General features: G+C 47.7%; 2 protein-coding genes across 5 annotated transcripts in view; one reads left to right on the top strand and one right to left on the bottom strand.

Moving 5' to 3' along the window:
• LOC114592429 (tripartite motif-containing protein 10-like) overlaps positions 1 to 13,605 on the top strand; it is a 647,260-nt gene that overhangs the window by 28,298 nt on the left and 605,357 nt on the right. The gene's annotated exons all lie outside the window — the stretch shown is intronic.
• On the bottom strand, positions 900 to 11,524 carry LOC144325971 (uncharacterized). Of its 4 annotated transcripts, none has more exons than XM_077921324.1 (4): positions 11,361 to 11,524; positions 7,748 to 8,500; positions 6,688 to 6,811; positions 900 to 5,057 (listed from the first exon to the last, which is right to left on the bottom strand). In XM_077921324.1, the coding sequence occupies exons 1-4, from the start codon at positions 11,520 to 11,522 to the stop codon at positions 3,781 to 3,783; spliced, it is 2,316 nt and encodes a 771-aa protein (XP_077777450.1). In that variant the 5' UTR covers positions 11,523 to 11,524; the 3' UTR covers positions 900 to 3,780. The 4 variants fall into 4 exon arrangements, with proteins under 4 accessions (XP_077777450.1, XP_077777454.1, XP_077777462.1 ...); XM_077921328.1 differs by having other exon boundaries at positions 7,748 to 8,497; XM_077921336.1 differs by lacking the exon at positions 11,361 to 11,524 and adding an exon at positions 8,636 to 11,310.

The following is a 13,605-nucleotide window of genomic DNA, read 5'->3' as shown; positions in this document are numbered from 1 at the left end:
TACCACTGTATCAGCTTTCTTGAATTCTTGTTTTTTGTTCATGCTACAATTCCAAAGCAGAGGTCCAGGACCACCTGCATAAAAAGTGTGTGTGCTGCCCCTGAACTACTAACCCTCCCTGGGACTGTGAGAATGGGAGAGGAACAATACATTTGCTCTTCTGCTCTCAAACTTTTTCTGTTTTTTAAAAAAATAAAATAACAATGTGTGCACATAGGTATAAAAATACCTGTGCTCAGAATGGAAAAGAGGAGTGGGACAGCGGGGATGAAATAACTGAAAGGAGAGAAAACAGCCCAACCCCAAAACATTTGTCAAGCTTTGTGCCCTGTTGTGAGCAATAAATGGATGAGCCATTGCAATTTTCCGAATGGAATGTGCAGCAGCCGAACACACCAGTCACAGAGGCATCCATAAAAACTGGATCTGAATGACTCGCATGATGTAAAGTACTGTCTGCAATCACCTTTAGGCTTCCTTACTGTAGGGCTGTCCCTGTCCCTGTTCCCTCCCCCCCCCCCAACCCAGACAAAACCTCAATTGAAGGATACTCCTTCACCTCCTGAGGGACTCTGTTCCACTGTCAAATGTCTAATGGCAGTGGCATTTCTATACAGGAGCCACTCTTTTTCCAGCTTCATAAAGTGCTGCATGTTGATTGATTTGAAAAACTCAAATAAATAAATTTACAAAAAAAGAAAGAAAAATAATTCAGTATTTTACCTAAGAAATTGTGTACATGTAAGAAGTGGGGTTGAAGCCCTGAACACCAAACCATGGATTTTACCCCAGTTTTGCTGTTTTATAAAAAACAGGAAAATCAATTTTACATAAGCCCCTTCGCTTAACTTATCCCACCAAAACAATAGGACTATAAGAATAAACAAAACATAAACAGCTTTACAAAATCAACGAAGTTTATTTAAACAGACAGAAAGAGGAAAAAACACAGACAAGCCTCATGTAGTAATTATCATTGTTGTTGTTATTTAAATCAAAATAATTCTAAGTCATAGGTTAGGAATACTACACTATGTCCTCAGCAAATGATCACCTCACTGAACTATTGGTGAATTCTTTAAATGCTAGAGTTGTTTCCCTAATCCAGGGAAGAAAGATGTCCCACAGAGGGGCAATTAAGTGTCATCTTCAACAGCCTTTGCTGTTTGTACGCCCTAAGAACATTAGCCAGTAGTTATGTAGAGCCAGTTCAGTTAGGAACATTAGAAGTGACCTTATACCACGGCAGACCAACTGGTTCATGTTGCTCAGAATAGTCTGCACTGACTGGTAGCGGTTCCCCAGGGTTTCAAGCAGTGGTCTCTCCCAGTCCTTCATGGGGGTGTGGGAACCTTCTGCATGCAAACTAAGCTACAACTGCCCCCCATCATCTGCACTGACTGGCTCTCCATAGTTTCAGGCACAGAGTCTTTCCCGACCCTACCTAGAAAGGGCTCCGTTCACAAGTGAGGGGGAACAGGGGGCACACAGAATTGCAGAATTGGGTCTCAAAGGTCTTCTCGTCCAACTGCCTGCAATGCAAAGCATCCATGACGGATGGCCACCAACACCTGCTAAACAACATGTGACGGAGATGCTCACAGGTCAGGAGAGGCCCTGTCTGTACCATCTTCATGCCCCCCCACCTTTTCCATGGGGGAAATGTGAAGCCAACATATACTGACCGGGTCAGGCCATTGGTTCCATTGTCCCAGAATTACAGTGCTCTCAAATATATATTTTTAATGGGAGATTCCAGGAACCCAATGCGGGACCTTTTCAAAAGGCACCATAGCTCAGTTGCAGGGCACAATTTGCCCACGTATGGCTCATCTCCAGCAGGTGATGTGGAAGGCCCACTCTCCCCCTGAAAGCTTGGAGAGCCGATGCCTGTCAGAATGCATAACACCAGGCTAGATGAATAAGGCTATTTCTTTCATCCTCGTGTTCTGGCTGTGAGATCTGGATGCTTCTGGTGAAAAGTGCAGGAGCCAGTGAGGGGAGCGGCCAGGGGAAAGTTCTACCTCTCTTTTAAATCAGAACCAGTGAAGGGAGTGAAGGTCCTGTGTGAGTGTCTGGAGACGGTTGGAGGATGGATGGCAGCTAACGGATTGAGGTTGAAAAATGACAAGATAGAAGTACTGTTATTGGAAGACAGGGGGCGGGCTGGAAGGGAGTACTCCCTGATCCTGAATGGGGTAACTGTGCCCCTGAAGGACGAGGTGCACAGCCTGGGAGTCATTTTGGACTCACAGCTGTCCATGGAGGCGCAGGTTAATTCTGTGTCCAGGGCAGCTGTTTACCAGCCCACAGACTGTCTTGCCAGAGTGGTGCATGCTCTATTTATCTCACGCTTGAACTACTGCAATGCGCTCTACGTGGGGCTACCTTTGAAGGTGACTCGGAAACTGCAATTAATCCAGAATGTGGCAGCTAGACTGGTGATTGAGAGTGGCCGCCGGGACCACATAACACCTCTCCTGAAAGATCTTCACTGGTTCCCAGTACGTTTCCGAGCACAATTCAAAGTGTTGGTGCTGACCTTTAAAGCCCTAAACAGCCTCGGTCCTGTATACCTGAAGGAGCGTCTCCACCCCCATCATCCAGCCTGGACACTGAGTTGCAGCGCCGAGGGCCTTCTAGCAGTTCCCTCACTGCGAGAAGTGAGGTTACAGGGAACCAGGCAGAGGGCCTTCTCAGTAGTGGTGCCTGCCCTGTGGAACGCCCTCCCAGCGGATGTCAAGGCAATAAACAACTGTTTTACTTTTAAAAGACAACTGAAGGCGGCCCTGTTTAGGGAAGTTTTTAATGTCTGATGCTGTATTGTTTTTAATATTCAGTTGGAAGCTGCCCAGAGTGGCTGGGGAAACCCAGCCAGATGAGTGGGGTGTAAATAATAAATTATTATTATTATTATTATTATTATTATTATTATTATTATTATTATTATGAAGGCCAGGCAGTGAAACCTGAAGGTTCACGTTTGGCCTGAGGTTCCCCACCCTGGCCTAGAGTCTAAGCGATGAGAGAAGTCAGTAATTGTTCTTATTTGCTTTAACCGTTAAAAGAGATCCCCAGTATGAATTCTTCCAGCATTTACATTGAAAGCACCATCGTCAATCCCTGGTGTTCCAGCTCAAAATCTGACCCTGCAAGATTTGCAGTCAGTCTACACCTGTTCTAGCAGGGAAGGTCAGAGGTAGAGCAACTGCTTTGCATGCAGGTTCCAGGATCAATACCCGACATCTCCAGGCAGGCCAGGAAGGTGCCTGAATCCCTGCAGAGCCACTGCTAGTCAGTGTGAAAAACGGGTGATTCAAGGATGGGTGTTAATAGTACAGGTTCAGAGCCATTGCAAACGGGTCACTGACAGCAGCTTGGTCTTTTTTAAAGTTCCTGAAAAGGGTAAATCTGGACTAATGGGGGGTTGGGCGAGGATATGGGCTGGCATAAGGTGAGGAGCGCTTATCCCACCGTAAACACCCATCTGGAAGCACCCAATTCTGAGCTAGAAATAGGAAGTTGCCTTATACCAAGTCAGACCACTGGTTCATTTAGCTCAGTGACCTGGCAGTGGTTCTCAAAGGTTTCAGACAAGACAGTCAGAGCCCTACCTGGCAACACCGGGGATTGAACCAAGGACCACCTGCGAGCGAGGCAGGTGCTCTACAACAGCCCTTCCTAAGCTAGACAGGCCCATGGTCTCTGACTTGGTATAAGGCAGCTTCCTACGAGCCTGTGAGAAGAGCAGGTCTCAACCTTTGTCCGCAATGCAAGCACTCAGGAGGTGGGCTCTCTCGAGTGGATTCTCTTGTGTCGTCTAAGGGATGCTTTGTGGCCGAAGCTCTGCCCGCAATCCGAGCACTCGTAGGGCTTCTCGCCTGTGTGAACCCTCCTGTGATTGACAAGGTTAGAGTTCGTGCTGAACTTCTGCCCACAATCCATGCACTGATAGGGCTTCTCTCCCGTGTGCACCCTCTTGTGATTGACAAGGTTGGAGCTCGTGCTGAAGCTTTTCCCACACTCGGCGCACTCAAAGGGTTTCTCTCCCGTGTGCGTTCTCTCGTGGATGAGCAGCTTGGACCGGCTGATGAAGCTCTTCCTGCAGTAGCTGCACTTGTGGGTTTCTTCCCCGGCTTGGGTTTTCTTCCCCGTGTGAAGCCTTTCGTGTTTCCGGAGGTAAGAGCTCGAGATGAAGCTTTTCCCGCACTCCGCGCACTCGTACGGCTTCTCCCCGGTGTGGGTTCGCCCGTGTATAATGAGGTCTGCTTTCTGATTGAAGCTCTTGCCGCACTCCAGGCACTCGTACGGCTTCTCTCCCGTGTGCGTCCGGATGTGGATGACGAGCTGGGGCCTGTGGACAAAGCTCTGCCCGCACTCGGAGCACTTATACGGCTTCTCCCCCGTGTGCACCCTTTTGTGAGTGATGAGGTTGGAGCTGGAGGTGAAGCTTTTCCCGCACATCGGACACTCGTAAGGCTTCTCTCCCGTGTGGGTTCTCTCGTGTACGATAAGGGAGGCCTTGTCGCTGAAGCTCCGCCCGCAGTCCGAGCATTTGTACGGCTTCTCGCCCGTGTGGACCCTTGTGTGCTTCATAAGGTTGCAGTTGGTGCTGAAGCACTTGCCGCACTCTGAGCACTTGTACGGCTTCTCCCCGGTATGGGTCCTCTCGTGGATAATCATGTGCGCACTGTTGTTGGAGATCTTCCCGCAGTAGGTGCACGTGTATAGCTTCTGCATCTTCTGGTTCCGAGGGAAATCAAAGCTCCGGCGCAAAACGCTGCCCCAGTCAGGGCCTGTCCTTTTCCTTTTCGCCTTCTGGCTTCCCTCGGGGAAGGTGCTTCCTCTGTTGCTCTCATCACAAATAAAAGCTTGGACCTCTGCTGAGTTCTCCCGGTGGCTTTCTTGACTCTGTTGATCCCCTGGCATCTCTCCCAACCCACAAACCTGGAAAAATTTCCCATTGAGTCTTGCCAAGGACACTCCGCTGATGCCCACTTGTGGGTGCCTTTCAAAGGGGAAGGACTCGCCCCCATTCTCATATGCTTGGTCGCTGCCTGCCGGAACAAAGAGAGAATCAAAAACTCACCTCTACTCCACACTGGAGGAAAAACCCTCAAAGCTGCAAATTGGATCAATTATCAAAGCTATTTTATACTGCCACACTCATTTAGGAACACAGGAAGCTTCCTTATAATGAGTCAGAATATTTGTGGAAAAAACAGAAGCTTTTTTACTACGAATTTTAGGTCCAGAAATACCAAAGGAGCGGAAGAGACTGTTTTATGTACACTACGACAGCTGTGCAAATGCTACTTGCTCAAAGATGAAAGGAAGATAAACTACCTACAAAGGAAGAATGGCTGACAAAGATGGTGGACTATGCTGAAATGGCCAAAATGACTGGGAAGATCAGAGATCAAGAAGATAACAAATAGAATAAAGAATAGGGGAAGTGTACAAGTTACTTAAAAGAACATTGTAAACAATTATCCGGACCGGGGACATTCTCAGCCTCAGTTGGAGATGCTGGGAATTGGGAACCTTCTGTATGCCAGACAACTGCTCTACCACTAAGCTATGGCCCTTCCTTGTTTCATTTCTGTAACTAAGCCTAACAACATGCAATTTAATTTAATACTTCTCTTTCCTCTTTCTCCATGCAAGCATGTAACACATATTTACATAAACTGTGCTTATGAATTAGTTGATGGCAGTAAAATTTATGGAGAAGAAAACTTTAAAAGATTGTCACTTTGTTATTTTGTCGATGGGACAACTGTATTGTGGCTTCCAAAGAAGGTAGTACTATTTGTATAATCTACGGCTCACTGGCATATTGAATTTTATATGTATTTTATTTCGCATTGTGGTTTTAACTTTTCTTTGTTTGCCATCCTGGCCTCTTGCAAGAGGGACGGCAGGGTCAAAAAAACAATAACAACTTATTTCTTGACCTCACCAGGTAGGGCTGACAGAAAGCCTGAAGGTTTGGTACCAGTCAGCGTACAGTAGACAATATTGAGCTCAATGGACTTTGATAAAAGACAGCTTCCTGTGTTGCTGCTACTACTAATAACACTATATTCTTCTAGAAGGAAATTTAATAAACAAAATGCATTAAATAAAATACATCAATTTTAAAAAGGAACGTAGCAAAGGGCATCTAAGGCCTTTCGGTTTGCAACTGAAGCTAGAAAAGCTCTCCCTTTTCTAGATGATGCTCGGCCTATCCTAGTCAACCAGAGCAGCCACTTGCTCCATGTTGTATCAAGCTCTAAAAATGGAATGAGAGATCTAAAGGGCAGAGACCTGGGTGCCCCTCAAGGCTTTCTTCCCAATGCAAATGGCAGCTGCAGGAGAGCTCACAACAACCCACCCCTTGAAAATGTTATTTGCATTAACAAAAAGACATGCACGGTAAATAAATGCGAAGAGGCATTTCATATCACATCTGGGTCTGAGAAAAGGAGGGTGAAAGTTGGGCTTTCCCCCCACAACAGCATTCTCCCAAATTGATCCCTTCAGGTAATGCTGGCTGCAGATGATGGGAGTTGCAGCTCAAAATCCCTCGAAGACACTAGATTGGGAAGTGGCTTTTTCAGAGCTTTCACTGTCAAAAGCAGCCTGATAATTTCGCCACAGAAATTGCAAAACGACCAGAGGATCCAGACCCCTATCCCTTACCCAGAAAGCTGGCCTCCTCTTCGCTCTCCTCCTCAGTCTCTGCAGAGAGATGAATGTTTGCTGTGTCTAACAGATCTTGTTCGGACTTTGGGGAATTAGCAAGATCTTCTGCAGGCCAAGACACCTGGAACAGAAACATGGGTGCAAATCCAGATTTATTTATTTAAAATTTGTATACCGCAGGTCCCAGGATAAAATTACAATATATATATATAAACAAAAAATACATTCAAAATAAAAACAACCCAGTAACCCCCACAACACATTGGAAGGAAGATTAGCAAGAGACGCTGCTATATTTCGATAAACAGCATCTGAATGACTACAGTCCTATACACACCTGCCAGGAAGTGAGTCCCACTGATCTTGTATAAATAAATGGCTTATTCCTTTCCATGTTTAATAAGCCAAGGTACAATCACCTGTCCTGAACATGGGCATCATCTCAACAAACATTACAACAATCTTACACTGCAGATGGGAGCGTTGAAACCACAAGAAAAATCTAGATTCCCCCCCCCCCCTCAACAGGGAGCAAACAGCATTATGGACAGGGTGGGGGAGCAATTTAGATCAGGAAGACGGTGGTGATAGGAAGGAAACCTCCTTCGCCACAGCTGCTATGCTGATGAAAGCCAAAGTCCCCTGAAGATGCTTTGAATGCCTCCAGATGTTTGCTCTAATAAGCCTTTTTTTAAGGATTAGAGAGAAATGCAGTGAGGAGGATGGGCCTGTCAATGAATCTTTGTCACTATAGCTCATGGGTGCCCAATCTTTTTCCAAAGGGGGCCAGATTTGATGAAGTGAACATGCATGAGTTCTTGAGCTTTTTATAGGGTTGAAGTTGTTGAGCTTTTTTTAGGATCTTACCCCAAATTTGCTGAACATTTTTTAGAACCCAGAGAAGCAACTGCCTGTGGGGGCTGACAAGCGGGCAGGATTATGCTCCCAAAACGGGCTTTGGATGTGCCTGCTATAGCTAAACAGAACCTCCATGTCTAGAGGCACTGGACCTGAGACCATGAGATGCTGGAGACCCAGGTGAGAGGAGGGCACTTACCTTTCCCGGAAGCCCCTCGGTGTCTTGCAGCTGCAGCAGGAAGTCCTCAGCGAGGGCCGCCGCCTGGGCGCAGGTCTCTGGCCTGCCTCCCTTGACCCAGCTCTGCATTTCCGCAGGCAGGATGGTCAGGAACTGCTCCAGGACCAGCAGCTCCACCATCTCTTCCTTGGTGCGCCTCTCTGGCTTCAGCCACCGGGAGCAAAGTTCCTGGAGCCGAAGCCAGGCCTCTCGGGGCCCCTCGGCCTCCTGGTAGCAGAACTGCCGGAAGCTCTGCCGCTCCATCTCCGACCTCATGTTGGCGTCTTCCTCCTCCTCCTCGTCCAGGATCTCCTCCTTCACTTTCACAGAGGAAATCTGCTCCCCTCCTTCCTCGTGTGCCTCTCCACTCAGGTCTGGCAGGGTCTGGTCTGTCCCCCCTGCTCTCCCACTGGGCCACCGACTGACACCTGCAGCTCCCCTGAAGGAGGCCGGGAGGACACCATGCCCAGAGAGGGGAGGACTGGGAGCCTGTGGGGTTTCCCACCGTGAACGAGGGGGGTGCATCGTCTTCAGGAAATCCTGCCACTGGGCATCCCAGTGCTGCTGCGGCTCCTCCTCCTCTGACTCCTGCTTAATTTGATGTAAATCTGCTTGAGACAGAAGGTCCCTGATGGTCCCAACTTGGCCCACAGGAGATTTTTTCCCTTTGGATTCCAGTCTCGCCCTTTGAATGGGTCTCCTCGGCCCCTTCTCTTCCATTTTTACGCCACCCTGCTGGAAAAGAAATCAACACAAAGTAAAGTAACACTATAGAATAAGACTCAAGAATAAAAACAAAAGCATATTTTTTAACCATTACAGTGGTGCCTCGGGTTACATTGCCTTCGGGCTACGTAACCTTCTGCTTACCTTTGGGTTACTTCCTGGTTTCGACGCTCGCACATATGCAGAAGCGCTAAACCACACAGCGCGCATGCGCAGACACAGTGCCTTGGCCTGAGGAAACTTCAGGTTGCAGATGAGCCTCCAGAATGGATTATGTCTGCAACCCGAGGTTCCACTGTAGTCAGTTTTTGAAATATATTATTACTCCTAATTCTTATGTTCAGGCTGTGAATGACAATGTCACCCAAACCACCCCACCCATGCACAAGAGGAAGTTATCCAGACCTGGGGAAACCCCAAGGTTTATGGAAGTACAAATAATATTTGGAGGTGGGAGAACCAAGGCAGTGGGAGGGAAATCCAAAAACAACCCAGTGAGAGGACTGAGCATGTTCAGTGGACAGGGAATGCTGATCCAGGCTGCAACTTCTAGCATGTTGGAAAAGAAACAACAGATCTTTCTATAGGGTTAAGGCTGTGACAGACCCACCTAACATTTAAAGTACATGGCTTCACCCAGGAAACCCAAGTTCTAAAGGGTGCTGGGAACTGTAGCAATAAACTACAGTTCCCATGATTTTCTGGGGGAAGCCACTTGCTTTAAATGTATGGTGTCTGCACAGCCTAAGAAACAAACAAAGAGAAGGAATATTGACCAACAAAAACAAATAACCCACTTCATGTGGCCTGCTAGTCCCTGTGGTTTCCATCTCTTGGTCTCATCATGTGATGAACCTCTCTGCCTGTCCCAGAGAGAGATAGAGGTGTCTAAAGAGCCCTTAAAGGTAAAGGTAAAGGGACCCCTGACCATTAGGTCCAGTTGCAGATGACTCTGGGGTTGTGGCGCTTATCTCGCTTTATGGCTGAGGGAGCCGGTGTACAGCTTCCGGGTCATGTGGCCAGCATGACTAAGCCACTTCTGGAGAACCACAGCAGCACACAGAAACCTTCCCGCTGGAGCAGTACCTATTTATCTACTTGCACTTTGACGTGCTTTCGAACTGCTAGGTTGGCAGGAGCAGGGACCGAGCAATGGGAGCTCACCCCGTCGCGGGTATTCAAACTGCCAACCATCTGATTGGTAAGCTCTAGGCTCTGTGGTTTTGACCACAGCACCACCCGCGTCCCTTAAAGAGCCCTTAGAGAGATACTTTAAACTCCAATCTCAGCAGGAATCAGCACAGTGCTGAAATGGGATAGAAGCCCTGATCTGGAGATAAATGATCCCTCTGGCTGCTCTTTAAAGAACAATCAGAAGGGTCTTTTTTCTTAGAACTCATTGCTAATTCAGCAGGGTCTTCTTGTGCTCTTATTTTTCCTCACCCCAGAACTGGGGTTGGAAGGTCTAAACATGCTGATTGTGTTTGCAAGACTTGTATGTATGCTAGATGGCATGTCTGGTGAGTGTGTGCAGCACCTCTGGCGTGTGTGCATGTGACTTTATGGTCTGCATCTCTTTTCTGTGTGCGCATGCATGTGCATACATTGGCCACAAAGCTCACTGGAATGTGGCCTCCAGAATCAATGCAGCTTTAAGCCCATAAATGTTTCGTTCCTCCTGCTCTATAGGAAAGAACAATCAAATCTGAGACTATCAGGAGGAGAGAACTCCTGGATCTACAGAGTTAATGCTCTCAACATCCTATGGACACAAACTGCAATGAGATTTTCCTTTAATTGCTTTGAGATATTTTTCTGAAAAATATGAAACAGTATAGAAATGAGTAATAATCTGAAAATGAATAGCTAATTTCAATTTTGCCTTCCTCAGTCTTTCACAATACTGTCTTCAACGTTTTTATTATCAGTAATTCATTTCCATATGCCACACTTCTTAAGAATCCTCCTTTCCTCTGCATTCTCAAAACCGTCACCCACTTCAACTCTTTGTCTGAAAACTCAGCCGTATTACTGGGGAAGGTGGAAGATAAAACCTTTAACAAAACATGCTTTAAGGCTCTCTCACTTATCTACACGCAGACACACTAGCCTTGATAGCTTGGGGGAAAGTTCAGATGTGTTCTCCAGGGAATGGATCTATCAGCTGTTTTATTAGCCCTGACTAATAAAGGCACAGTGTACCTTGATTTGGGGCAGGCAAAAGAAGCCATTTCCTTGCTAAATGAATCTGATGGACATCATTGCCACAAGATGCGGTGATGGTGGTGGCAAAGAGAGCTTTCAAAGGCTATCTGACCAATTCACAAAATGAGGGCGATAGGTTTATCAATGGCACTGGCAGAGGAGGGGGGGCAGGAGTAGTGGCCTGCAAAGGGTGTCAGGGGGCCGGAGAGTGAGAGGGACACCTCCCTGTTGCACTGCTCTTCCTTTCCCCCCGCCTCCCCTTCCCTCTCCCCCGTGGGGAGGACCGTGGAAGAGGACGGGGCTCCCTGATGAGGGACAGGGAGAGGGGCGGCAAAAGCCCCAGCTACTCCGCTGATCATCGGACGACAACATGCATCGTCCACCGCGGAGCAGCAGCTGCCTTGGACCCCTCATTCTGCCCCTTGAGCTCAGGACTGAAGGGAGCAGCTCCCCAGGGTCTCCGGCAGGGTCCGTGCCAGCCTGAGCCAGAGATGTTTGCCCCTGTGCCCTCCTGCAGATGCCCTGCCCCTCAGCTGCGCCCCTTCCCCTTCCTGCCCGGTTGGGGGGCGCCCTGCAGCCTCTGACTCCACTCGGGGCCTGATCCTGCCAGGCCCACCTGCTCTCCTCCCCCTCCTGGCCCCCTGCCCCCCCCCGCCTCCTGCACCTCGGACTCCTCGCTCCGTCCCTGCACCGGAATCCGGCTCCTCTCCGGGGAAACTCGCCAGGCCACGGGCCGCTGCTCCTCCGCTCTCCTCGGCGGGGGACAGGAAAGTGCAGCCGCTCTCGAGTCCCCCTGGCTGGCCCCGCTTCCTGCCTCTCTGAGCATCGGAGCTCGCTGGCTGTGGGTTGGGCCCTGGGAGGCTGCGAGGCTGGATGCGCCCCCTTGCGCTGTCCCTCAAAATTTATTGTATCATTGGAATCTACCTGGCATCTTCTCGGATATCCAGAATGTTGCACAAATAAGTCTCCTTGTGATCCGATGTGCAGTCACTGGTTTCCTCATCACTAAATATTTTCAGAAAGCTGGGACGATGCCACCCTGCAGCCATAGCTGTCAACTTTCAGATTTGAAAATAAGGGATCAGCAGCCTCACCTGTCCTGGGGACAGTCTACAGGATATCTAACAATCCGGGATAGCAGCGGGAATGGCTCTGGAATAAGGGAATTTCCCGCAAAAAAAGGGAAGGTTGACAGCTATGCTGGAAGGTTGACAGGGTAGCTGGAGGAGGCAGTCCAGTTCCCAGCTCTGCTGGTTGGGATCATGCAATCACTTAGCTCCAGCAACTGATCTTTCCAAACCCTCCAACATTTCTCTGATGAAAATAGGGACATCCCATTCCATAAATATAATTTTACACCGCACATCTTATTGCGTTGCCCCAGCCACTCTGGGCAGTTTCCAACATATATAAAAAACATAATAAAACGTTAAACGTTAAAAAACTTTCCCATACAGGATTGCCTTCAGAGGCAATGGGGTTGGATAACTCCATTCTCTAATTCTAAACAGTGGCACTTGGAGGGTTTCTCTTTCCCTGCTTTTTCATTCACTGCCTCTGGTCTCCTGCATCCATTTAGCAGAGGAGGGGAGCGGTTTTGGCCTTTATACTTCTCCACCCCCCACCCCACCCCCAATATAACCAAAAGCACAATATAACCAAAAACACACACCATTTGGGAGTGAGGACCAAAAAAATAAAATCGTTTTATATATTTTATTACTTATTTTTGCAGTTCAATCTACTGTATCTATAAATTTTATTGTTTATAGCCAATGGCCACCACAATACAATATGAGCACAAATCACACAGCTGCAAAACAAAAGACATTGCATGCACCAGACCAGGATAAATCTATAGCGTACAAAATTAATTTTCACATTTCTTTCAATGGGAAGGATATAGGGCAGCAGAGCCAAGGTGGTGGGGTCCAGAGTGGAGTTTCTATCATCCTTGACTGTCTGCCCTGCTGGCTGAAGCTGACGGGAACTGGACAACAACATCTGGGGACATCTCAATGACTATTCTGTGATATACAAAATCTTCAAAGGATTAAGGCACTGATCCAGAATGAACTGAGAAGAGGCCCCACTGAATTATCTGAAGTGAAACAGAGGAAGATCATTACATAATAATAATAATAATAATTATTATTATTATTATTTATACCCCGCCCATCTGGCTGAGTTTCCCCAGCCACTTTGGGCGGCTTCCAATCAAGCGTTAAAAACAGTACAGCATTAAATATCAAAAACTTCCCTAAACAGGGATGCCTTCAGATGTCTTTTAGAATAGGATAGTTGCTTATTTCCTTCACATCTGAAGGGAGGGTGTTGGCTTCCTAACTATAAGCTACTCTGTTTGGATATCATAAAAAATCACAGACAGACAGACTATAATGTTATATACAGTGTAAGGTTGGGGAATTGAGAGGTGGGGAGAGCAAGCGGGGGGGAGGGGTAGTACACTTTCATTATTTTACAAAGTTCATATGCAAGGTGTTTGTGTCAGTGTGACATGGGTAGGTTCTCTTCCTTTTCATTTATTAGTTTTCATTGGCAGTGAGAAAGATTGGGGGGGGGCAGGGCATAGTTGGTTACCTTCAGTGACTGCAGTAAAGGTGGTGGAGGCTGAACCATTTTGAGGAAGAGATTGTTGTAATTCTTGGTTTGGTCCTTCAAGTAAAGGTAAAGGTAAATGTAAAGGTACCCCTGACCATTAGACCCAGTTGTAGACAACTCTGGGGTTGCGGCGCTCATCTCGCTTTACTGGCCGAGGGAGCCAGCATACAGCTTCTGGGTCATGTGGCCAGCATGACTAAGCTACTTCTGGTGAACCAGAGCAGCACACAGAAACGCCGTTTACCTTCCCGCCAGAGCGGTACCTATTTATCTACTTGCACTTTGAT

The sequence above is a fragment of the Podarcis muralis genome, chromosome 2, assembly GCF_964188315.1.
Source record: "Podarcis muralis chromosome 2, rPodMur119.hap1.1, whole genome shotgun sequence".
Taxonomy (NCBI): Eukaryota; Metazoa; Chordata; class Lepidosauria; order Squamata; family Lacertidae; genus Podarcis; species Podarcis muralis.
Note: the sequence above shows the minus strand (reverse complement) of the source record. Positions and strands in the feature narration are given on the sequence as shown.

Excerpts from the sequence above, each read along its gene's own strand:
- LOC144325971 (XM_077921324.1), bottom strand. The coding sequence starts at position 11,522 with ATGCTCAGAGAGGCAGGAAGCGGGGCCAGCCAGGGGGACTCGAGAGCG. Across the intron at positions 8,501-11,360 it reads GACGGAGCGAGGAGTCCGAG|CAGGGTGGCGTAAAAATGGA; the intron begins GTGCAGGAGGCG and ends TTTCTTTTCCAG. Across the intron at positions 6,812-7,747 it reads CCGAGGGGCTTCCGGGAAAG|GTGTCTTGGCCTGCAGAAGA; the intron begins GTAAGTGCCCTC and ends TTTCTGTTCCAG.